Below are 26,176 nucleotides of genomic sequence, written 5' to 3'. Positions count from 1 at the left end.
AGACCCCACGCTTCCCACGGCAGATCGCGCCCAGGGGTTGGGCACAGCCGTGCTGCCGGACCGGACCGGACCTCCCCGGGAAGGCGCTCCGGAGCTCTGCGGGTTCAGGCTCCCGCATCGGGGGGCGGCGGGCAGCCCCCGAGCCCCGCCGGCACCTCCCGGCTGAGGGCGCGGCGCGGGGGGCGGGCCGGGGCGGGGACCGCGGGCGGGCCGGGCGGGGCTGGGCAGGGCTGGTACGGCTCGCCTTGTCTCGCCTCTCCTCTCCTCTCCTCTCCTCTCCTCTCCTCGGCTCGGCTCGGCTCGGCTCGGCTCGGCTCGGTTCGGCTCTCCTCTCCTCTCCTCCTCTCCTCGCCGGCTCGGCTCGGCTGGGCTGGGCTGGGGTCGGCTCGGCTCGCCTCCCATGCGCACGCCCTGCGCGCTGCCAGACCCCCGCCGTCAGCCGCAAGGTATGAGACTGAAGGTGGTGGTGGGGGGTCGTAGGGCCGGGACACGCGTGGGCAGGGCCGGCAGGGGCACCTGACACAGCCCGGGGCCTGCGGAGCCCGGCGGTGCCGGGGAGCGCCTGCCCTACCCGTGGGCCTGGGGTGCCGCAGCCCCCGCCGGCCCCACCCCGCTTTGTGCGGAGCCGGAGCCGCCGCCGCCCGCAGCCGGGGGGGCACAGGCGGCCGGAGGATGCCACGGACCTCGGGCATCCCCCGGTGTGTGCGGCGGGAGCGGCGCTTCCCCGCTGGCCGCAGTGGGGGCAGCCGGTGCTGATCGCGCCCTCCCCGGGCAGGATTCCGGCTCCCCAACAGCGCCCTGCCCTTGGGCTGTTCCTGGAGGTAACCGCAGGGGGCATTTTCTGTGCGGAGCGTGACGGACCGAGAGCTGGCCCTCGGTTGGGGCCCGCAGGCCCGGGGCGGGGGGGGGTCTGCGGCAGGCCGGGCTCCGCTCCGAGGTGCGCGGCCGGTGCACGGAGCAACGGAGCTTCTCGCCGGCTTGAGGCAGGTGGGAGTCAGCACCACGGTCACGCCGCCTGTCCGGGAAGGCTGAGCCTCTTCCTGCCAGCCCCGCTTGCCGGTGCAACGGGTGGCATGGTTTGGCATCTGTATGACTTCGCTTATGATACAGAGAGAAACCCCTTCTATGGGTCTGTGTGTGTGCGTGTGAGGGGTTGAATTTGGCCCTTTTGTGCTGGAGTCGTGGGGATTTTGTGTGCTTGATGTCAGGGCAGGTCACATCTTGTGCAGAGCACGATGACAGCCACATAAATGACATCTGGGCCATCCTCTCTGGCAGCGGGGTCTCCTGGAGCCAGTTCCCCCTTCAGGGCAAGCCCTTGAAGGGGTCTTACTTTCAGGCAGCACAGCCTTGGAGGACTGCTTCTTCCCGTGGGTCTGGTTTTGATGCTGCAGCTCTGTAAGGGGCAAAGGCAGGCCGTTGTGAAGGGATATGTAATGATGACAGCACTTTGCAAACAAGTCCCCAGTGGCCTAGGGAGGCCAACTATGTGCAGTGTCTTGCTGAACATCCATTGTTCACCCTGCAGGGAGTGGTGCTCTCCTTGTCTTCTTGTGGAGTGTGGAAAAACAGCCCTGCAGCATCCTGGCTGTTCCTGATCCCACCCGCCCCGTTTACTTACACCTCCTAAGAAGGCACTGTGTTTGCTGTAGTCCCTGTAAAGGGAATTTTCTGGGGCAGGCTTAACCTCTTCTGGCCTCTTGGGTGCTCAAGGGAAGTGATTTCTGCAGAGGATTCAGAGAACACTTGGGGGGAGCTTGGGTGTTGGTTGCCTTCTAAGCTTCCCAGTGCAGGCTCCCTGGTGGGTTAACAAAGGAGCAGCCTGTGTAGTCCTGCTGTTCCCTTTGTTCTCCCACTGGCTGCCCTCTTTGGAGAACTCTGATCTCTCCTGGTTTGATCAGAGTTAGAGAGTGACTGGTGGAGACCCACAGGGAGTTCATGTTTTGGTATGACTGTTTCAGGAAATGAAAGCAAAGCTTTGGGAGGCAGGACAGGGGGGAGCTGGTTGCTTCTTAGAGACAGGGCAAAAAGGAAGTGTTTTCATCTGTGCTGATGTTGTTTGGTGAATTAACATTACTGCAGACAAGCTATGGCTCCATCAATGAGAGGTATTTCAAATTCATTCAGTCCATTAGGCCATAGCAACAAATCCAGCCTTGTCATCTTTGTAGAGCTGCCGTAGACCTGGGAAGCGTGAGGCCCAGGCACTGGAGATGTTTGGAAAAAGAGCCAGACAATTCTGCTGCCTGCACCTCAGCTCTGCCCTGCACTGCTCCTGACCTCTCTTCCTCAGAGGCAAAGCAAGCAGCTCCACATGAGTGTGCCGGTTTTGCAAGTCTGGGGGGAGAGGAAGACTGCTGCCCTCTGTGTGCCAGCTGCATCAGCCTCGCCAGCAGCATTGCTCACCTCTGTCCCATTGATCAGACCGGTTGCTGGCTATGTCTGTGCAGCAGGTGGGTTTCCTGATAGCAGGTCAGGGTATCTCCAGATGTGGTGGGTTTCTTGCTCTCTCCCCCTGCCCTGGTAATTTCTGCCTGTCTCTCAAGTATGTTTGTTTGTCCCTTCTGAGCAGATTTCTTGCTCAAAAAATGTCAGTATTGGATAATATTTTGAATGTTGCTGTGTCTACATTTGTTAATAGCTGGATAATGGGTGGATTTTGGGTTGTCTGACTCTGTAGCAGGTTTCTGTGAGTCTCTTTCTAGGTGGGCTGGCATTGGGCACGCTGCTGGTCTCTGGAACTGGTTTGTGGTGCCTGTGCAAGGGCAGTTCTCCCTTGCCTGTGGGCCATCTGGACTGCCAGATGCCCGAGTGCTGTGTGGACTGTGTTTAGGGGCTGTATGCTCGAGTATGGAGCAGGTCCCTGTGCTGTGAGCTGCAAGTGCCCAGGCACACAGGCACTTCAGTGTGAGAGACTTGGGGAGAGAACTGAAGGCTTTGGCAAATCTCCAGAAGCCAAAGTGATGTTTTGGAATGAGAGACAGCTGCCTCGGGGGCAAGCTAAGGTAGATTTTGTGCATGACCTTGCAGACTCCTCATATGTTGTAGTCAGTTCACTACCTCTGATGTTTTTGTATTCCTTGGCCCACAGCAGCTGCACATGAAGTCTTCATCCCACCCTGGTGGGTCCTGATTTCCACAGCAGGGATTTTGATGGGCAAACTGTTGGAGGGTGGGTTGTGACAGGGTATGACGGAGACCTTCTTTGAAGAAACAGGGTGGAGGGATACTGTCGCAGATCAGTTTCCCACCGTCTGCTCTTGGTTGGTCCAAGGGGACCTCAACAGAGTCCTGATCCTTAATGGCCAGACCCTGTCCTCCACTCTCATAAATAAACCGTTGCCAAGAAAGTTTGATTGAAGTGTTTGCTTCAACAGAAAAAAAACCCCAAACCCACCACCTTATCTGAGTATTCCTATCTGCCAGTTATAAACAGCAGCAGTCTTTTTTGGCAATAAAATGGTAGCCAGTATTACAGTTGGCCAATGGGCTGATGTCTGGGTGGCTGCTGAGGAATTTGCTGCTAAACCTCCTGCTCAAACCCAAGGGGACCTGTGGACTCATCCCTGCTGAGGCTGGACAGCAGCTGCTCTTTGAAACAGCCTCTGGCTGCCTCTTGGTGCACAACAGGGCCACAGACAGTCTGATCTCTTGCTCCCATGGCAAGAAGACACCTGTTGTGGTTTAACCCCAGCCAGCAACAAAGCACCATGCAGCCACTTGCCCACTTCCCCCCTGCCCAATGGGTTGGGGAGGAGAATCGAAAAAAATAGTAAAACTTGTGGGTTGAGATAGGAACAGTTTAATAACTAAGGTAAAGTAAAATATAATATTAACAACAACAATAAAAAAATAATAGTAGCAACAATAATAATAATGTTAATAATAATAATGAACAGGACTATAACACCCACTCTCCCCACAAACCAAAACAAAACAAGAAAAGAGAAGTGCAGTTGCTCACCACCCACTGACTGCTGCCTGAGCAGCGATCCACCCTTCCTGGCCAACTCCCCCCAAGTTTATATACTGAGCATGACATTCTGTGATATGGAATATCCCCTTGGCTAGTTCGGGTCAGCTGTCTGGGCTATGCTCCCTCCCAGCTTCTTGCACACCTGCTTGCTGGCAGAGCATGGGAAACTGAACAGCCCTTGACTTCGGATCAGCGCTACGTAGCAACAACTAAAACATCAGTGTGTTAACAACATTATCATCACACTAAATCCTAAACATAGTGGAGTTGCCTCTTCTTCCCCTCTTTGTTTGCTACCTCTCCTCTTTAGCTTTGAGCAGAGCCATCTATGAGTTGGCCTGACCCTGTCAGCACTGTGCCTTCCAGAGGTGAGTTTGCTCCACAGAGGAGCTTTCATCTCAGTGTGAAACCAACTGCAGCCTGGCTGCAGGCAGAGCCGAGTGTGACGGAGATGTTGACTGCTGGGGACACCCGGGTCTTCTGATCGCCTCACAGTTGGGCAGGGTGAGCGTGTGGCCATCTCTCTCTGCCTCACAGTTATGCTTCTTCTGTGCCAGGTGTCTATGTTGATATCCCTGTCTCTGGCTGCCGTTCATAGTGGGAGGGAAGAGGTCTTTTCTGTAGGAGTTTCCAATATTGAAGGTGTTTGACCCATGGAATATGGCAGTCTGGGAGCGAATGTGCAAACCACTTGGGCTAGGTCACAAGAGACGGCTTGATAGTCTTTAGAAAAAACATTAGTTTCCCCTGAACCAAGGAGCTGGCCTCCATGGGTCTAGCATGGGAAACTGAAAACCCCTTAACTTAGGATCAGCGCTACTTAGCAATAGCTAAAACATCAGTGTGTTGTCAACATTATTCTCACACTAAATCCAAACCACACTGTACCAGCTACTGAGAAGAAAATTAACTCTATCCCAGCTGAAACCAGGACAACACTGGAGTGATAATGCGGTGAGGTGTTTCACATGTAGTCATTACCTGGCTTCCCTTAAGTGCATGTTAAGCTGCTCTGGCTGCAGAGAGCTGATTGAGGCAAGCAGCCTGCAGCACATAGCAATTACGCTGACGCGCCTTCAGCCTCTCCACAGGAGAAACAGGAAAGACCTTTAGATCATCCAGGAGGCTATTTGGGCTGAGGGTTTTGACACTCACAGGGTTATACTGGCTTGCAAGTAGAAGCCAGGCTGGCCTAGTATTTCCAGGGATTTCCCCTCTGCGGTATGACAGGCTTGCCAGCAATTCTCCATTTTGAAAATACACCCTGCAGGGCTCTATTAGGGTAATGCTGATGCTTACTATTTCCAAAGTACTTTGAAATTCACAAATAGGACTTTCTGACCCTCTGCCAAGCAAAGCCCTTTCTAAGGCTTGGAGACATGCCGCTGCCCATGGTAGGACCCATGATAGTGTGCAGCTCTAAGCCCTGTTCTCTCTTCCTCAGTTGACCTGCTCCCTGCTCTATTTCACACAGTTTCACGTTTTCCAGAGCAGTGCCCAAAATTTGGCCTCTCTCTCCATCTCTTTTCCAAGCATCCTTCTGGGCTCTGGTTTGTGCAAGGGTTTGTTTCCAGTCTGGTGAGTCGCTGTGCTCTTTATCTGTGTGCCAGGAAACACGGACATTCCTACCTGCAGAGAGGAGGTCTTCTGCACCAATGACTTTGCACTGCCTCTCTCCCTCTGTGGGACAAAGTCACAGAGGAAGACGATAAGGAAGACAAAGCTGCAGAAACTCCCATCATTTGTAGTGTTTTTATCACTGAGATTGAGACAAAGTCCATGGAAACTGATTAGATAGCTTCCAGGAAAGCAGGAGAGGCCAAACTCAGTCTTGTTCGTCCTCCTGCGGCTCTGGGAGCTGTGCTTAAACAGGAGAGGACGCAATGCTGGGGGAGTGTTGCTCCCAGGAAAAGGTGGCTGGGCAAGGCTCTCCAGGCCAGGGTTACTCTAGTAAAGCGAGTATGAGCCTCATGGCTCAAGCTCGTACGTGGAGTAGAGCAGGGACAGTCGGAAAAAAGGCGCAGGCAGGAGGATCCAAGGCAAGTACTGGGCCTACTCCCGAGAGCAGAAATTAAGCAATCCTTGCTGTACAGATACTATGATTTAAACTCTCCTTGCAGGGTGGCTGTGCAGAGGGCTGAAATCCTCCTTGGGAGAGTCAGAAAACTCTGGATCCCATCCCAGGTTTTCTGGGAACCACAGGCAGGATGCATGGGTAGTGTTCAGTAGTAGACAAGTGCCTTTTCGTCAGACATTGCCCTCTCCCTGGGTTGGGGTATGGACTGACGCAGCAGGCGAATGAGAGCATGAGCAAGTGCGGGACTGGGAGCAGCAGATGTCTCCCGAAGCTGCCTGTCGTACTCCAGCCTTGCCTGGGTCTTGTTTAGCCAGGGAGCATTTTCACGTAACACGTTTGCCTGTCTGCCACAAGGACCCTTGAAGTGGTGCTGACCCTGAATGCCGTCCGGTGTCATTGTCACACTGGTGAGCTGCACTGAATCCAGCGATAGGCTTTTCACCACCCTCTGTAACACAGTAGCTCTTCTCCCATCGGGTATCTGTGCAGTTTTGCTTTCCAGGCTGTGGAAAGTTCGGCTCTGCCAGTGCCATTCAGCTCTCAGCCACCTTCCACATGGTTGTGTGTGAGGTTCTTTAAAACCAGTTACTTAAACCAGTGCTTCACAGTGTTTGCCCTGAGCAAGAATACACAAATCTTGAAAAATATAAACCATATTGCCTTAGAAAAGTGTAGCTACCATTTTGCCTGAACTGCTGGCACAGTTGCAGTGCTCCTTTCTGAGGAACCTCACATTGATGTTATTGGGAACACTGGTAACATGAACGATGCCAGGAAAGACCAATCTTCCTTGTCATCCTCTGTTTTCTTCTGTTCTATCTGGCCCCTAAAAGGAGCCTGTGCTGGCAACAAAATTGCATGGTAATAGGAGCAGAGAACCCAGACAGCTCTTTAATTGCAGTAGACAAATAGAAGTCAAAGATTGTCGTGCTAGGATCTACTTAAAAGTAATTAGTTCATGTTATTTTTCTCTGCCATTTTCTCTGATTTAATTTGAATACCAAAATATACACACAGAGCAACAAAATCAAAATCAGAATAGCATTGCTCGAAGTTCCTGCTCTCATAATATTCAGCTCCTCCTATGTATAGAAGCTCTTTTCCTTAAAGTCAGGGAGGATCAGAGTCTCTCTTCTGACCGCTCCTGCCTGTGGTCATGGCTGTGGCTCATGTTTCTCTTTGAATTTGCAAAGGTCTTGATGGCAGTAACTGATGCCTGAAGTCTTAATTGAAAAGATTGATTTTGCCAATGATACCCTGGCATCCGACAGCTTCCATAGAAATGAGTAGGATTTCAGTGTCTCACAATTTTAAAAATCATGGCACTCATTTAAAGGCTTAATAGGGATTGAAGGGATTGACTTTACAGCCCCTTGCATCTATCTGAAGCTCTTGACCCCTGCCATACATTGAGCACTGTGCAATAGCTATGGGTGTGATGCACCCTGCCAGGCAAACCAAGTTTTGGAGCAGAAAAACCCAACCCGTCACTGAGACTTTATGAGTAAAAGCTCAAGTGGAAAGTTGACAGTTCTGTCTTTCTTGGCATCCAGGTTGTGTTTTGGTGAACTCTTGGTTATTGTGGAGCTGAAAAGATCAGAAGCCTCTTGTTTCTTTATAGATAATGGATTCTTCAGTCTGGCTGACAAACCAGAATGACAGCCAGTAGCTGGAAGCAGAAGTTATTATTTGGCAAAATAATAAGGCAGTTGTGTTTTTAGCAGCAAAGAGGAGGAATCACGGGAAGAGCTTCCTGGGATGATGCATTGCTAGAACTTGAAGGATGATCTTCCAAATAATGTAATTCAGTGAAGACAGCAGTGTTCTCTGGAAGTAGGTGACACCTCTCGGCCTGCCATTAGCTGAACAGCAGCTACCTGGCATCCTGCAGAGATTTCTTTCCCTGGCTTGTCACCCACAAAGCATCCCATCTCACCATGGTGGAGAGCATACACTCCTCTCTCCAAGCTTTCAGCAAGTTCTGCTGGGCTTTGCCTTTAGGGCCCCAAGGTGGTATTCCTTCCCCAGCACAACAGCTAACTTCCTCTCCTGAGTTTTGTTTTACGGTCACTGGAGGGATGAGAATTTGAAGGCAGGAGTCCTCTGAGACACTTTGGACATTGACTGTAAGTGGAGATGGACTTCACTGACTGTGTTGGCTGAAGATCTGGAGAGGGAGGAGTAGGTGACTCATCCTCGTGGAGGCAGAGCACTGTGTGGGACCAGTATCTGCCTCTAAGGCTGGTGTGTGTTGACTGACAGAGGTCACAGTTATTAGCCAGACAGGAGCTTAGCAGGATGGTTTGCTTGGCTGTAGTACCTCCACCTTTGGAGATTTTCAGAATAAAGGTGGACAAGGCCCTGAGAAACCTGGCCTACTTAGAGGCTGACCCTGCTTTGACCAGGAGTTTGGGCTACAGAGCCTCAGAGGCCCCTTCCAGCCTAAATTTGCCTGTGATTCTGTGATGATAGTAGAAGTGAAAACCTGGTGTCCTGGTTTCGGCTGTGATAGAGTTAATTTTCTTCCTAGTAGCTGGTGTAGTGCTGTGTTTTGGGTTCAGTATGAGAATAATGTTGATAAAACACTGATGTTTTCAGTTGTTGCTAAGTAATGTTTATAGTAAGCGAAGGATTTTTCAGCTTCTCATGGCCAACCAGAGAGAAGGCTGGAGGGACACAAGAAACTGGGAGGAGACACAGCCAGGGCAGCTTACCCAAACTGGCCAAAGGGGTATATAAACTGGGGGAGCTGGCTGGGGAGGTGGCAGATCTCTGCTTGGGAACTGACTGGGCATCGGTCGGCGAGTGGTGAGCAATTGCATTGTGCATCACTTGTTTTGTATATTCCAATTATTTTTTAATTATTGTTGTTGTTGTTGTTGTTATTATTATTATTTTCTTCCTTTCTGTCCTATTTAACTGTCTTTATCTCAACCTATTAATTTTACTTTTTTTCTATTCTCTCCCCCATCCCACTGGGTAGAGGGAGGGGAGTGAGCGAGCAGTTGCATGGTGCTTATTTGCCAGCTGGGGTTAAGTCACAACACCTGGTAATGATATTAGGAACCAAAGTTCTAAGGAGTTTAAACCAAGGAAACCCATAGCTAAAGTCCACCTGGAAGGTCTGCCTTGGTCCTTATCTCCGATGCTTCTTTCCCAACACTCGTGCTGAGTGTTGAACTTGGATGAGTGGTGAGAATCCCTACTTTCTGCTGCAGGACACATCTGCTTTATGGGTCCATCCATTGGATGGAGGCAAAATATCAAACGATGTCCTTGAGTCTATTGTGATCATCCTTGAGGTTTCTAAAAACATTTCAATAGAGCTCATCTTGCTGTTAGCTTGCGGAATCTCTTATTGTTGAGAGCAGGGTTTTGGTGCCCAGCCCTTTGTGGGCTGTTAGTTGAAGAGGACTTCTTAAGCTTAATTGAGAGTAGATCTGTTTGATGTGTAAAGAGGGAACTGAAGTGACAATTTCTCTACCTTCTCTTTCTTTCAATTTTGAGAAACCAGTGAAACCAGTCATTAGCTTGTGTATGGTTTTGTGTATGGTTTTGTGTATTTCAGAAGAGTTTTCCAGAGTCTTACCTATTCTTCTTTCCCTGACAGCATGACTTGCAACATGAACTTTTCTGTGGCTTCATGACAGCTTGTGTCTTACATATAAAAAAAAACATAGTAGTGTTTATACTCTTGTTTCTGCCTGTCTTGCAGTCAAGCTCAGTTGTGAGGGTTTGGAAGATTAATGGCACAGACACCATACGTGTCAGTAGAAGGGCTTCACACACCTTTCACTGTTGTGGGGTTCTGTTGCCACTGGTGCCACTGGCCACAGGGAGATGATTGCATGGTGTCTTAGTCTGTAAGTCTGGAAATCTGCAAGTCTCTTGAACTACTGCAGAAAGGCAAGTCTCCCCTAGGAAATTCAGATCTTTATTTTGAGCTCTTTCTAAAAACCTTCCCCTTTCTTTACTTCTGTATCTGCCTGTGTCATTGTCTGCTGTCCTTCCTGTGCCTGGAGCTCCCTGGCATTGCGGGGCACCCAGGGTGTCACTGGCAGCGGTAGCACTCACCTGCAGCCCTCAAGCCTTCTCGGGGACCCCTCTGTGGGACTGTTCCCATTTAAAGTCATCTCTGGCTGACTCTCCTCTGGCTCTGAGCAGTCTGCGGAAGTTTCCTGGAGCCTGAAGACTTTCTCTGGTACTGAAAAGCCCTAGATGCAGTTGTAATTTCATGAATGCATTTAAGATACCCAGAGAAAACTGCATATTCAGTCAGGTGCAGTGTGGCCCAATGTGTCCTACCCAGTGCTTTTCCTCTCGCTCTTCTTCACACAGACAGTCTTTGTTTTTGCTGCCTAAGGCATGGAAATAGAGTCCCAAGCTGCCTGGCCTGCATTGTCAGGAGTTCAAATGCTGCTTTAATTCACAGCCAGACTTCAAGGGCTGTGCTACCTTCCCTATTTTTGTCTTTTTTTTCTTTTTTCCTTTCCACGGGCACTGGGAAAAGATCAAATACTGTCTGGATACATCTACAGCGCCACTGTGTCTTGAATGCCTCATGCAATGCTAGCTTTCTGCAGCTCTTTGAGGACCTGGTAGTGCAGAAGAGAAGGCAGAGAGGGACAACTGTTTAGCTTGGAAAAGGTATGCCTGTAAAGCGATATGACATACAGCCTTTGACATATGGTAGGATGATGGGATGGAGAGTTCAGATAGGGAGTGATTGTTCCTCTGTTTATCACTGCCCAGGAACTACAGGATACAGATAAAGAGTGGAACTCATTGACACAGGATGTTTGGGATATGGTTCAAGAAAAGCCATTAGATGACTCTGCAGGCAGAAAATCCATTAGGGCAGGCTAAACAGATAGATAAGCCTTTGGCTCAAAAAGTCCCTGAGGCACAGATGCCCACAGCTGATTCAAAGGCAGAGGAAAGATTAGCTTGTCAGTGTGGGTATCAGCTATGCTGGAGAAATAGACTGGCATGGAAAGTAGCAGTGGTAGAGGGAGAGAGCAAGCGAGCCTGTAGCTGGGAGCTCAGCTGGGATGTGGAGGTTCTGCCAGGGATGCTCCCCAGCTGGAAGGGTTGGAGAGAGGGATGATGCAGAGGGACAGAGCTGGAAGATGATCAAAACTTGTTCTGGAGGAGATATGCAAAGAGGCTGGCAGGAATGAAGTATGTAGGGAGGAGAGGCTGATCTTCATTGTTGGTAGATGGGAGCTGTGAAGAAGGGGACTGGTCACAGAGAAGAGCAGTGGATGCTGAACGAAATGATCAGAGATGGAGAAACACTCAAAACCAGTATAAGAGAGCAATACTTGGAGGGGAGGAGGTAAAGGAAATCATCTATCTGAAGATGGGCAAGGCTGAAGGTCAGAGAGGGATGTCTATGGAAAACTGTCTGTGCAGTGACTGACCTCACCTCTGTGTTAACTGTAGCCATATCTACAGTGCAAGAGGAGTAAACCTGTGGAGTGAAAGAGGTGGTACCAGGACTGCATATCCACATGCATTTTGGACATTTTAATTTGACCCAGCTGGTCCCATTAGCAGATGGAGTGCCCTAGGTTCTGATCCTGGAATGATTTGAGTTTCATCTGGAGGGCATCCTGCCTGCATGTGCCAAGATGGCTTTGCAGTGCAAACTGGAGTGCCGTAAATAGCAGCAATAAGGAGATTTGCTTCAAAAGCACGTTCCCAGCCTGAATGAAACACTACTTCTGCCATTGCACCGATGAATTCAGTTCAGAGTGACGCCACTGGTTTCCCAGAGACTGTGCATTTGCCAAGCCCAGTGGGTGAATGAATGGGCACAGAATCTTATTTCCCTGGCAGGGAAAGCATGGGTAGTCTTCCCACTTAGTCAGCATCAATCAAAGCCAGACTAAGAACCAAAAAGAGCAAAACTGAACCTGCTATCTGTGCTCTAAATGGTGAATTGATTTTAAAACTTGTGATGGGGCAGAAGAAAGCATTGGCTGTTTTGTCTGTAACACCTGCCTTTGCCACACTCTCTTGCTGGCTTATCATGCCTCAGATAAATGGGGCCTGCTGTTAGAGAGCTCAAAAGTGCATTAGTAGCTTTCTGGAGAACAGAGAGGTGTCAGCTGTGATTTAATCAGCTAGTTAAAGAGAAAAGCCTTAACTGGAATCATCAAGCAATTCCACAGGTGCTGCGTGGGTGTGGGAGAGCTCCCCACACTTCTCTTTTCTGTGTGCCCCTAAGTGTTTTTTGCACGCAGATGATGCTGCAAAGGAGGTGGAAGAACTCTGCAGCTATGGGCTTTAGAGAAGACCTCTGATGCTGCCCACCACCTTTCAAAGAACAAGGTCCTGCTGTCATTGCTCCCAGAAGGACAGGGACTGTTTCCCTTTGCTCCTGGCTCACAACTGGGAAACGCACAGCTGATTCTTCTCGAGTCTATGGCAGTAGGCACCCGTGTCTTTTGCTGCCAAACCAATTTACTAACAGTGGGATACAACTCCTGGAAGGGCAGTTACAGAGCCAGAGTCTTCTTGGCAGTGACAGGTAGTGTAACAAGGAGAAAAGGACGCAAGCTGCAGCTGAAGGGAAGTAGGTCAGACATTAGAGAAGGCTGCATCCCCAGGAGGGTGATTGTCCTGGTTTCAGCTGGGATGGAGTTAACTGTCTTCCTAGCAGCTGGTATAGTGCTGTGTTTTGGGTTCAGTATGAGAATAATGTTGATAACACGCTGATGTTTTCAGTTGTTGCTAAGTAATGTTTATACTAAGTGAAGGATTTTTCAGCTTCTGATGCCCAGCCAGCAAGAAGGCTGGAGGGGCACAAGAAGTTGGGAGGAGACACGGCCAGGGCAGCTGACCCAAATTGGCCAAAGGGGTATTCCATACTATGTGAGGTCACGTCTAGTATATAAACTGGGGGAGTGGAGGTGGGGGCATTGCTGCTCGGGGACTAACTGGGCGTCGATCGGCAGGTGGTGAGCAATTGCATTGTGCATCATTTGTATATTCCAATCCTTTTATTATTACTGTTGTCATTTTATTAGTGTTATTATTATCATTATTAGTTTTTTCTTTTCTGTTCTATTAAACTGTTCTTATCTCAGCCCATGAATTTTACCTCTTTTCTCGATTTTCTCCCCCATACCACTGGGTGGTGGGGGGAGTGAGAGAGCAGCTGCGTGGTGCTTAGTTGCTGACTGGGGTTAAACCACAACAGTGGTGCAGCCCTGGGGCCAGGCAGGTGGAGTTCTTCATCCTTGGGGGTTTTGAATCTGCCCTGATTAGAGCTATGGGCAGGTTCACTGTGAGGCTGGACTGGAGACCACCAGAGGCAAGGTCCTCTAGACTGTGTCCTTGCATCTGTGCTCATGCTTTCCTGCCCAGTCAGAGCCTGGTTAGTGCCCCAGCTCTGTAGCACTTCCCATTTTCAACTGGTTGATCGGACTCTCAGCTTTCCCAGGTAGCTTCGAAGATGAGATCCTAAGGTCAGGTTTGGTCTTGCTGGCCAGAATCTCATCATGTCCTGCAAGCATTCTAACCCATGGGCTCATTAGTGCACAAACCTTCAGTCATGGGGGAATGTGGTTACATTAGATCACATTAGATATAAGGGCTGTATCTTCAGATATTCAGATGAAGCGTGTAGCCTCTGAACCTTAACAGAACTCGGGAGAAACATCTGCACTTTTTGCATTTCCACTGCTTCACCAATCTGCTGGCCACTTCAGATTTCCTAACGTATCTGTGTCCTGGTGGCAGCCACAACTCCTCAGCTAGGCGGAAGAGGTTTGCGAAGAAGTCTGACTAGCCCCGGGGACCCCACGTGGACTCCTGTGGGCAACTAACCAAGGTCTTGGGATTCCCTGAAGGTGGCCAAATCCCCCAAACCAGTGATGCTCAGCTTTGCTGCAAGGAAAGCCTTCTGTACAGTAGCCTTTAGCAGAGATACTCAATTTGCTAGATATCTGCAGGCATGCTTAGACCTCATGATAAAGAGCAGTGAGACCAAGCATCCCTATCTTCCCAAACAACATGGCAGGCTACTGAGACCCAGCTGCACCTTTTCAAGAGGGAGCTGAACCTTGGTTTCTGAAACGCAGAAGCCAGCTTGGTCTTGAATAGCAGGAAGCTTATTCCTGTGAAATAGGAGAGCGAAAGCATGGTGTTCTGGCTTCAGGAGAAACTGCTGAGCTCACAAAGGGTCAGATGGTGAGATTTTCAAGGCTGCCTTTCTGACAAGAAATGTGGCAAGATCTCTTAAAGTTTGTGCATTTCACCACTTCCTTTTTATAATGAGTTTTTGCAGGGCGTGGGGTGGTGGGGCAGGGGGCAGCGGAGGCTTCCAGTTTTTATTGTTCTTTGAACTGGGATTGTTGTATTTGCTTTTCTTTCATAACAGAGCAGGATCTTGCCAGGGTAGAAAAGCTCTGTAAGGTGGAATTTGCCCTCTTACTGGATTCAGAAGCACATTAGTCCTCACAAGGAAGTTGATAAGCAATAATATTTTCTTTGCTGCCCAGGTAACCAGCAGAATGAAGGAGGGTATTGTCTCCAGAGAATGCAGGCAAGTCGGTTTTATCTTTCTGCCAGAGTACACAGGCTATCTTGGAAAGCTGGAGGTGAACCAGGGGAAGGAGGGGCTCGCTCTCCAAAGAGGCTTGGGTGGCCCCATCCTCTGCTTCAGTCATACTGCCTCCTGCCCTTCTTGAGAGCTCTGATAAGCCTAATGAAACTGAGTTGAGTTTCGGTGTCATTTTGGGTTTTGCCAGCCTTTCACACTCCCCTGACCCACTACTGTATTTCTTAAAGGTCATGTTGACCTTTAAGAGGTGTGAACCTTCAGGAAGTGGAGCTCTGGGTGCCCTTGGCTGCAGAGTGACAGTGATGGTGCCATAGGAGCCTCAGGCTCCCTTGCTCCAGGGTGAATCACTTCAGTTGCTCATGGGAAGAACAATGCTTGTCTGGCCACTGCAGGGAAGTTCAAGGTCTCCAACAGACCCTCCGTGGGCACTTCCCAGCCCCTGGGCTTCCTAAGCAACCTGGAGGCTCCCAGCCTGGTTTATGCCTCTCATGAGGGGAAAACCAGCCCCTCATGAACTTCAGTAAAGATAAATGTTGACTTCTGCCCCTGATTTGCAGCAGCTCCCTGCAGTGGTGCAGCCTAGGTCTGACCGGCAAGAGAGCAGGTCTTCAGTAAAGGCCATAACAGTCCTGGCGGGCAGCAAGGGCTTTTCCAAGGATGCTGTGGGATCTCCATCCTCATCGGTCTTCCAAACTCAGCTGGACCGTCTGAGCAACATGACCTGCCTTTGTAGTGAGCTTTGCTTGGGCTGAGGATAGGACTTGGGACCTCCAGAGGTGCCTTCTAGCCTAATTTTTTTCCTGTGATCCTGTATACTTTATTGTTGTAATTTATTTTTGCTTGTCCCACTTGTCCCAAGGGAGGCTCAAGTACACATTCAGTGTCAGGCTTGGAACTGACTCCAGTGGTAAAATAAAGAACAGGTGACAATTCAGCCAGTACTTCATGATGTGGCTTCACTTGACAATGTTCTGGGGGATCCTACCCAAAATACAGTCTTGGGCTCCTCATCAGGTCAGGTGATAGGAGAGTCTGAACCTCTTTGGAGCTGCCTGAGGCTGTGGTCTCTGCCAGTTTTCCTCTTTGCTTTCTTCCCTCCTCCTGGCCATTGCCGCTGTCTGTGCTGGGATGACCAAGTTAAAAATAACCTGGCTGAGCTATTTTTGTGAGGCACAAATGCTCCCTTGTCTATCTCCCTGCTGTACCAGCATGACAGAAGAGCACAGCCATGGAGCAATACCAGGTGGTGGGGATGTGGCAATACTGTGAGCAGGTGTCACCATCAGGGATTCTTTATTCTGGACCCCATTGGGTGTTGCTGCCTGCCTCGGGGAGCAGCTTGTGGTTTCAACTTTTAATACGAATGCAGTCAGAAAGCTCATCTAGGATGGCCACTGGATTTTTGCTGTCTCAGCCTTTCCTTGTGGAGAGTGGGCTTGTTTCACTTGTGGCAGCCCTAGCCTGCCCCTGGACATAGGTGCTTAAATTTATTTTGAGGTTCACAACACTTGGTGTATCTTCTAACATGAACAAAATTTACACAATTTGTGTTTTGCCAAGTTTGGGGCTTTGGTATGTCCTTGGTGGGTTACTTTGGGGTCCCTCACTAGAAAGATGCTCTGAGTCGATATGGTACCAGCTGGTGATTATGTTTATGGGGTGCAGGGCTTGCTATTCAGTAGAAGGCAGGTCTCTATGCAGTGTTGGCCTTCCCCGGCTCAAGCAGGTATTTGGGGGAGGCAAGAGTCATGGAACTCCCTTCTGCTTGTGATCCAAGCAGATGATGCCTTTGTCAGCGGAGGAGCCACTGTCTCGCCCCTCCTCAGGCTGTGTCCACCTGGTACCCTCTGTGTAAGCTTTGACCTACTGTTAGCATGGGGGAAGGTCTAACACACCTCCTCCCAGGGACACGTGTGAGAGCTCATGTCCTGCCCTGGCCAGCATGCACTGAAAACAAGGGGCAAGAGGGGCTGCTGTGCCCGCTCAGAGAAAGATTTGGGCCTCGCTGTTCTGTGGATGAGGAAATCAACTCATTTCCATGTTGAGTGACTCCTTCACCCCTGCTTCATGTCCTTTGTATTTGTGCAATGTTTATACTACAGGCAGAAGTGTTTTTTCACAACCAGCTTTCCAGGGCACTGTATTTATGTATCTTTGCCGCACTGGAGAACTGCAAATATTTTGGAGTGTTATTTAAAGCTGGATTTTTGGATGAAAGATAACACATCTCTAGAGTATGGTTTCCTTTGAGATCTTGCTCACTGTTGTCATTTTGTCCCACACTACCTCTGCAGATCCTAAGCCATTCACACCAGCAGCACGTCCTCCCTCAGGTAGCCAGTAGCCTGCAGGTCGTGCTGCTGAAATGAGGTGACAAGCAGTTCCCACAGCTCTTGGCGGGCTGGCAAGGAGAAGGGACCTTGGTGCTTCTGCAGAGGACTGATGTTCAGACTGGCACTAGTGATGGACATGAACAAAGCACCACCTTCCACCACCTTCTTTGCCTCCAAAAATACAGAAGTTTGAGTATGTGACTGAAGCTTGGTTTGGTGAAGGCTCTTTGCCCATACCCCCACACTGGGGAAGGGTACTTTGATTACGAGGCTGCTTTACAGAGCTGGGGAGGGCTGTGGCATGCGTCCTGTGTGGCTGGTGGGGCTACCTTGTCCCTCTTGGGAAGGAGAGGGCACCTGGGCAGGCTGCAGGCTGTGAGCTGCTGTTTTTGGGGGCTGGCAAGTGTCTTGTTTCTGAAAGTGGACTGAAACCTTAGTCTGAGCTCCCTTAATCTGAGGCCCGTAATAGTGGGTACGGATCCTTTAGCAACAAAAGACAAAGAAAGGCAATTGATAAAATCAAGGCTGGTTGCAGGATGGCTGGTTCCCAGCTGGCCAATTTAAAAGGCTTCCAGCTCTGGTAGCAGATAGGGTTGTTTTTCCAAGGATATGCCTCTGAGCTGCTGTAAAAGGTCCTGCTGCCTGATAGAAAGGCGTGCTGAAAGGTTTTTATTTGCTACTGTGGATTGATTGGAGTACAGATGCTCTGGAAGATGTGCTGCATTATTCATGTGGTAGATACCTTGGCTAAAAGCTAATGCACAGCCTGGAGGCTGTGAGAAGTGTTACAGTCCTTTGTGTGGTTTTGTTGATTCACTGGAAAGCCTGGACTGCTCTTAAGCTTTTTTTCTGAATACTGAGATTGATAAAGCAAATCGAGGAATGTGAGATCACTTAGCTAATGGCTCTCCACCTCCTTTCTTTTTTACAAACTATTCCCAGGGTTTTTTTGGTTGATTTTTTTTTTTTTTTTTTGAATGCATTATACCTACAAAAGTGCTTGCTAGAGTGGTCCTGTTTGTGAGACTTCACTGGTAACTCAGTTTTCTTATGGCACCAACTTAAACTGCTTCCCTGATGTGGCTCAATTGTCTGAGGTGCAGTATGCAAGTCAACATGTGGTTTGAAAACCTAGCCAAGCGTCTGCAGTATCAGTGCCCCATGTTGGACTCTCCATTAATGCATATTCAGTAGTCTTACCCATGAAGATTCCCACTGTTGAATGGGTGCCCCAGCATCTACACCACCTGCAGCAGGGCTGTGGGAGACAACTCCTGCGTTTCTGTGTGCTGGCTGCAGTGGGAGGACCTCATGCAGGGTTCAGGGTGCCATATTCTGAGATATGGGGCCCTCTTATTGTGGGAAGAGGCACAACTGCAGCATGCGTGCTTGGACTGCCTGAGCTCCCAAAGATCCCCTTCGGAGCTGCTGGCAGTGGGCAGTGTGTGCTTCTTGCAGAAACAGCTTTAAATTATACTGCATACCCTGGATTCAAAGAAGGGAAATGCTTTTCCTGCTTGCACCACATCTGGTGGGGAGAAGACCTTGCTGGACTCAGCAAGGCAGACTTTGTTTGCCAGTTGTGGCCACTGACTGTAGTTGCACTAGTCTGTGGGCTGAATGCATAAAAAGCCAGCCTGGGAACATGTCTCTTTCTGTAGCTCCCTTCGCTGTCTTTTAGCAACTGGCTATCAAGTGACATGGTCAAGACCATGGTCCAGTGGTGAGGTTGTCCATGAGGCTATTCTGAACTGACAAACCTGACCTCCAAGGCAACATCCTTGTAGGCAGGATTTTGCTTTTCAGTCTGCAGTTGTGGAAGAGGCAACTGCCTTTGTTTGCCCTGTGTTAGGTGGAACCAAGCTGTGAACCAAGAGGCAAAACCCACTGTATCTGTACCGTTTATTACTCTCATAACAATAAATCTGTAGCCTCTGAGCTTGTAGTATTGTTTGAGATGACATGTGCAGATGGTATATTTAAAGCTTTGGGTTGCTGCATAATCATGTTCTTTGGTCGACTTTGGATCCAAAGGAATTTATTACTGAAAATTTCTCCTTGATAGTTTTATTACACAGCAGAAGTGGAATTTGGACGGCAAGGTGCGTCTCGGGGTGTGTGGCCTGCTCACTTGCAGATGTGCCTAGGAGAGTGTCCATGGCTTGGAGGGGACCCCAATTTAAGCTCTGAGGCTCACAAACCATTTGGTGTGGCAGGTTTGAGAGAAGCTGGACCAGAAACAAAATGGTCTGTGCTTATTTGGCACTTGACCCAGGAGGCTGATGGCTGGTGACAAAGTTCTGAGGGCTCTGATTTTTGTCTTAAAGAAGTAGCTCAACACAAACCATGATAAAACATCTGTAAAAGTCAGGAGACTGTTTCATATGTGTGTGTGGGTAACACTGACATTCCTGTTTGCCTTCAGGGTTGCCTTTTTGAGGAGGTACTCATCTTACATTTTGAAACTTTGAGGATGGAAGTGTGTGGGTGGATTTCTTCTAAAAAATGCAAACTCAAAAATGTAAACCTGAGAGCCTCAAATTAGTGAAAAATGTTGCCTGGAGAGGGGTCAGAGACTGCATGCCAGCCTCTAACATGGCTGTGGCAAATCCATGCACCAGGGCAAGTGAAATGCCTAGCATAGTCCACCAGGACCATATGGCATAGCTACTGTGTGCATATGCTTGTGCTCTGACTGCACTGCTGTGTGCAGGGAAATGACTGGCAAAGGGCAACAGCCAAGACACGCTGAACCTAAGAGGTGAATGATAGATTACTTGCAAAAGCAATCAAATTGGGAGGAATGCATAAATTTTCTGAAGAAAGGGTTCTCTGGGAGCTATTCCCCACCCCTTTCCTATGTAGGAAAAGACAATTTCTGTTTTGAAATTAAAGAGCCATGGCTGGAATAAAAGGAAGAAGAAAAGAAAATGGGATTGATAGTGTTATCTGCTGAGCTGAAAAGTGTAAGCTGTGGTTGCTCTCTGGATTTCTAGAGCTGTTGCTTTCCATGTACTGCAAAGCACAGACACTTTTACTTATCCTGTTACTACCACTGGGCTTTCCAGGCCTATTTATGTGGGAATACTTTTTCAGTAGAAGCTAAACCCTGTAATTATTCTAACACAATCACACCAGTGTTGCTGGTCCACCTTGGCATGCAGAAACGAATCCAAAAGGAGTACTTCTCACAGAGGAAAAGGTGAAGATGCTCTTCATCTCCATCTTGCCTGTAGATAAGCATGTCTGCAGAGGGGCATTTGTTGGTGTGCTGAGCAAAAGCTAGTGCAGGCAGGGGTGTGAGACAGCCTGACCTGCAGAGAGCCACCAGGATGCACAGCGCTGCAGGCCTAACTTTCCACACTTGGAGCAGCAAGACTTTGTGCAGCCTGAGAAGGTGTGCTGTGACAGGAGGTGTCCTGGCTCACCGGTTTTGAATGTGGACTCCTGGGTGTTGCTCCAGATCTCCAGTCACAGGTGAGAAGGCAGCTCTCCTCCTGCTGCAGATACGACTTTCCATGAGTGACCTGCTGACGATACAGATATTTGGTGTGCTGGACCTGGAGCTCATTCTCGTGTATTGGAAAAACCTGTTTCCGAAGGCCTGTGAGAACAAAAGCTTGGAGATCCTGAAGAACTTGCACCCCTGGTAGGCTGTTGTGAACAACAAGCAGTTTTCTGTCCTGCATGCAGTCCAGTCCCTCGACCCCACTGGGTACTGGAGTACTGGTTGCTTAGCCAGTGAGTTGCCACCTAGCAGGGTTAGCATGCCCTGTGATCACCTCAGCAGCACAGTCCTGGCTGGCAGGGCTCACAGCTTATTGGCTTCTTGGAGGAACAAATGCAGACCCCTTCCTAAACCTAGATAAATTCCTCGGCAACAGCAAGAAAGGTTGTGTGGTGATTTGGGCTACAGTGGGGCAGGTGAGGTTAGGCAGTGCTCATGGCAGATGTGTGGGGACCCCAGTCAGTACAGGCTGCAGGACACATGAACAACTGTCCAAAATTAACTCAGACCAATTAGCACGTTGTCTTTGAGGACTCTGCAGAGGGTGAAGGAGATTCCTGAGCTCTAGACAGAGGGAAGCTTGAGCCTCTCTATAAGGAGAATATCAGAACAACAGGAAAAAGTGGAACACGTAGGAGTAATAATGAGATGAAAGACGCAAAATGAGCATGGCAAAACCAATCATGTCAACACACTCTGGTTTCCTCTTGCAAAGACTGGTGAGCCCAGTGGATGTGGAGAAGCAGGAGACATCATTTATCTTGACTTCAGGAAAATGTTCAGTGCTGTCTCATACAATTAAGATAAGGGAATATGCACTAGAAACACGTGTCTATGGTAAGGTACATGTAAATCTGGTGAGGGAACTATACAGGAGAGCTTATATGACAGTTAATTATCAAAATGTGAGGATTTATTGAGAAGAGTTTTGCAGGATTCTTCCTCCCATCTGATGCTGTTTGGTACTTTTGTTAGTAATTACGACAAAGGAATAAATAATAAACAGGAAACCAGGAGGAAGCCTGCAGGACACGGCTCTGGTTTGAAATGAGCTGAAGAAATGGCATGGGAAAATCAGGATGCAGTTCAGTAGTGAGAGGTTAGGTCTTCAGATGATGCAGTACTGTCAGACCCAGTGCAGCTCTGCAGAAGAGTGTTCAGGGGCTGCAGTTCATTCCAGGCTGAGCACAACTCGGTGACAAGCTGGAGCATGAAAATGATAAACATGAATAGGAGAGTTTCTGGTAAGTTATAAAGGAAGCATCTGTTCATCCATGTTAGTAAAATAGATGTATGCCAGTTTTAGGTGCAACCGCTCTGGAAAAATACAGATCAGCCAAAGAGAAGGGAAGTGAGGGGCACAAATTCATCAGTTGTTGAGAAAACATGGCTGACAGAAGGAGAATGAGGTAAAAACTGGAGACAACTGGAAAGCTATGTGTTAGCTGTGGAGGAAAGCTTGCTGCAGGAAGAAGCGAATAGTCTTTTTCCTGTGGTCTGGCTAAATAGGATAAGAAGCAAGGAACACTGATTGTACAAAAGGATATTTACTTTTGAAAGCATGGAAAAGCTTTGTAATTGTAAAGGCAGCTGAGTGCTGGGATAAGTTTCAGAGGAAGATGATGGTTTGTCCACTACTGGAGAATTTTAGAAAAAGATCCTTAGGGAAGGATATAGAGAAATGAATGAGAAGAATAGGAAAACAGATGGACTCCCAAGACCCCTAACCATCTGCCTCTCTTCCACAAATTTATCCTTCCTGGGAGACATGTAGGCATATAAATAGGGTGGTAGGCATATAAATAGGGTGGTGAGAGTCTATTTAAAACTTAAGCCTGCAGCACTCAAAAAGTAGATATTTCCCATTTTTCACAAACCACTTATCTATCTGAGGACCTTCTTGCTAACCTCGTGCTGCCTTATCACTGTGGCGAAGAACCATGCTAGTATTGGAAACTGAGTACACTATGTCCCAGAGTTTTTGGCTTTTGTTAGTGCAGTTTGGCTTGTGAGGCCTGGCGAGGGTTTACAAAAGCTGTGCTGACTCTCCATCTATCTCACTTTTATCTGTGTATCTGCTAAGTTTGTTCCATTTTTTACTTCTTTGATGTCATTTTCCTTTCCGCAGCCTCCCCTGAAAACCACCTAACATTGCTTTCTTGCTTTCCTTATGTGGTTGGATTTAAATAAGAGAGTGCACACTGTATTCCAGCTATTTTTATTGCTTTAAGTCAGCTGGTTGAGTTGCTGCTCATTTTCCTTCCCCTGACCATGGCCTGTTTGATGAGTCCCTGGCCGGCAATGTTGTGTAATGGGAACTTCTCCCATCTCCTTCACACTGAACGCACGCAGAAAGTTCTGGTTTGCTTTCACCGTATCTGCTCGGGATGCTTTCCCTAGAGATCACTGTGCAGATTTCACAGGGTCATAGCATGGCTTAAGGTGGAGGTACCTCTGGAGATCATCTAGTCCAACTGCCAGCTCAAAGCCGGTTCACCTACAGTAGGTTGCTCAGGGCATTGTCTGGTTGGATTTTGAGTATCTCTAAGGATGGAGACTCCACAGCCTCTCTCAGCAACCTGTGCCAGTGTTTGACCACCTTTACAGTAAAAAAGTTTCTTCTTACATTTAACTGCCTGATCAAGCTCAGGCTGAAGGGCCTGTCGTTCCCCAGATCCTCTGTCTTGCCCTTTTTGAAGATAAGGGTGACATTTGCTTTCTTCCAGTCCTCAGGGACATCCCCTGATTGCCGTGGCCTTTCAGAGAAGACCAAGAATGACCTTGCAACAACATGGCCCAGCTTCCTCAGCTCCTGTGGGTGTATCCCAACAGGCCCTTGTGCATGTGCAGTCTGTTTAAATGTTCCCTGACCTGATCCTCCTCTACCAAGGGTAAGTCCGCCTTGCCTTGGACTTTCCACAGGTCTCAGGGTCCCAGGATACCTGAAGGCTGGTCTTAGCAGTAGAGACTGAGGTGAAGAAGGCATTCAATGCCTCAGCCTTTCTGGTGTCCTTTCTCACCAAGTCCCCATTCCCATTCCTCAACAGGCCCACATTTTCCCTAGTTGTCCTTTTGCTGATGATGTAACAGTAGAAACCCTTCTTGTTACCCTTCATGTCCCTCACGAGATTCAGCTCCAGGTGGGCTTTAGCTTTCCTAAGCCCAGCATTGCAGCTTTGGACAGTGTCACTATAATCCTCCCAGGACACTTGTCCCTGCTTCTACCTCCTGTGTGTATCCTTTCTATGGTTGAGGTTTATGAGGATGTCCTGGTTCATCCATGCATGTCTCATGCTGCCTTTGCTTGTTTTCTTGCATTTTGGGTTGGACCATTATGAACTTGGAGGAGGTGAATCTTGAAAATCCTGCTGTGGTTGTGCTTGAGAAAGAGTTTAGTAGCTTTTGTGCCATTTAGAAATCGTTCCTCATCCCCTTAGTTGCGCTTTTTTATATTAAATCTGCCTAAACTTATGAACCCCTTTCTGTTTTCTTCATTTGGCTTCAACTTTAACCTTTCTTGCTCCCAATATAGTGCTCTTGAGTATTTTCATGCCACCTGCAAGGACTTATTTTGGGTGCTTCTATCACTCCTTTGCAACAAGCTTCCTCATTTGTGCTTGGAACTACTTCCTGAGTTAAAACAGAGTTGCAGTTAATGTTTTGGTTTTCTGCCTTGTCTGGGCAAAATAAAAGTTTTACAATTCCTTTAAGAAAGGAGCTGAAATGCTGGAGATCTGTTACGACACATTCATTTTCCTGGTGCGCCAGCAAGCTTCCTCTGTACCAGAGGACTGGAGGATGGCCTGTGCAGTACCACTGCCTGCTGTTGGTGGTTGGTGAGGACAAGATAACCTGTTAAATGTTCATCTCCGTGATTAGTTCTTAGCAATATTTCCTCCACAGTAACAGCAGTGTATTTCATACAGCCTTACCCAAAACCTTTCACACCCCAAGACAAGGAATGCTTAAAATGAGAAAGGACAGCATGATACTTTTAACACAAGGATGAGATGGCTGTATGAGGGTTTGGTTTTGATTTATTGATGTACATTCTCTTGGGAAGATCTTGTTAAAAATGAGGTGTCACTGAGCAGGAGAGGAAAGGAGAGAGGACCATTTGCCTTTGTGATATAGACCTTCTTCATGGGGAAGCAAGAGCTGCTAATAGGATGAGATGAGGATGATCCCAAACCAATGGAGCAAAGGGGTGCCTTGGCAAAACCTCCATCTGTTCTTGCAACAGTCTGACAGTGCAGTAATTCCCTTGGTGTTTTGAGGAGTGTCCTCTAGTTTCTTTGCAGGCTGCAGACCAGGGACTGCCTCTCCATCTGCCTGGTGGTGCATAGGACTTGGTGTTTATGAGTACACACATATCATTAGTGACCCTGTCATTAAGAGACTTACAAACTCAACCCAGCAGGCTTCCTCCAGGCTGCTGGTGAGTTCTCTCTGGGGGCAGGAGGTGGGTGTCTCTGAAAGTACTCCCTGCTCTGCTGGTTCTCCAGGCCATGCATGGAGAGCCGTGAGCAGAAGTCTCCAGGGGTAGGTAAACCTAAAGAGTGTGGTGCAGGGCACCAGGAGAGTGAGGGGCCATACTGGTGTGTCACTGGGGATGGCCTTGCTCTGAGCCAGAGGGTTGTTCATTAACATCTGTGATGAAACTGTCCCTTACTGCTGCTTCTGATGAAAGGGGAAAGAGGAGGGTAGGAACAGAGTGAGGTGTGAAGAGCTGACTGCTCTGGTGAAATCACCAGGGAATAATATTTCTGTGGGATAGCACGAAACATTGCTGGACTGAACCGTGCTTCAACGGGCTGACTGCTCATGCCCGAGTTTGGTCCGTGTTAGCATGAGAGAGTTTGTCCCGTCTTCCAAAACCCTCCTGGGATGAGTGCATTCTACTTGCAGAAAACTGTAACTTATTACAATACTTCATGTAGCAAGAGGGACATGTTTGCCCTCTGCTGTTTCTAACAAAGCCCTTTTCATTGCCGTGAAAGCTGATGGCAAACAAGGACACATGGGATGGGAAATTGAAACCCAGCACTGGTTGCTTGTAGCTAGAAAGTGGCACCTGCAGACCAGCACAACAAGCAGACACCTTTCTTGCTGCTTGCTTGTTTTGTGACCACTGTACTCCTATCAGGGTTGCAGCCAACAGCTTTTCTCTGCATAAGGCAAGAAGAAAGGGTGAGAAATGCATGTGGAGTGGTGTGAGGTTGGAAGTTTTAAAGCCATCTGAAAGTGAGAAGTTCCTCTGCATGCTGTTTTTTCAGTGCCTGTCAATTTGAATGCTCTTGTTTAACTGCAGGGGCAGGGTGTATTGGAGCACGTGGCCTGCAGTACCTGGTCTCAGGGAGAGAGATCTTTGCCCTGGGGGAGAAGCATTAGTAGCTTTATTAAGAGTAATATAATGGTATGATGTATTTGTCTTTGCCAAAACTGTCCCAGTCTAGCTGGGTGGACCTGGGACTTAGTTGGCCTTGTTGGTTAGTCAACTGCTAAAAGCAGCGGTTTCCCAGTGAAAGTGCTTGTATGTGAGTCTTGGTAGTGTACTGTGTCCAGGTGACAGATATCTTCTGCAGGAGGTGTAAGAAATACTGACCTTGCCAACATGATGTATGTACTGCACTGCTCCCCAGCTGTGCGCTGATGCTGGCTAGGTAAGAGCAGCAAGTTTTGGAGCAGCCTGCTCCACAGCTGTTCCTTT

General features: G+C 48.6%; 1 protein-coding gene across 4 annotated transcripts in view; it reads left to right on the top strand.

Moving 5' to 3' along the window:
- Positions 1 to 328: 328 nt before the first annotated feature.
- Positions 329 to 26,176, top strand: part of CORO2A (coronin 2A) — a 55,049-nt gene continuing 29,201 nt past the window's right edge. The window contains exon 1 of one of the 4 annotated variants that reach the window (XM_030004605.2): positions 329 to 446. Coding sequence is in view for 1 of the 4 variants with exons in the window: in XM_030004604.2 (XP_029860464.1) it covers positions 14,250 to 14,252 (3 nt within the window). In the remaining 3 variants the exon portion in view is untranslated. Of the gene's footprint in view, positions 447 to 966; positions 988 to 14,135; positions 14,253 to 25,850; positions 25,872 to 26,176 lie in introns of those variants that run through there. The other 3 variants (XM_030004608.2, XM_030004604.2, XM_030004607.2) reach the window with 3 other exon arrangements.

Source organism: Aquila chrysaetos, chromosome Z (genome assembly GCF_900496995.4).
Source record: "Aquila chrysaetos chrysaetos chromosome Z, bAquChr1.4, whole genome shotgun sequence".
NCBI classification, from domain to species: domain Eukaryota; kingdom Metazoa; phylum Chordata; class Aves; order Accipitriformes; family Accipitridae; genus Aquila; species Aquila chrysaetos.
The sequence above is the reverse complement of the archived record's forward strand: the minus strand, read 5'-3'. Positions and strand labels throughout refer to the sequence as shown.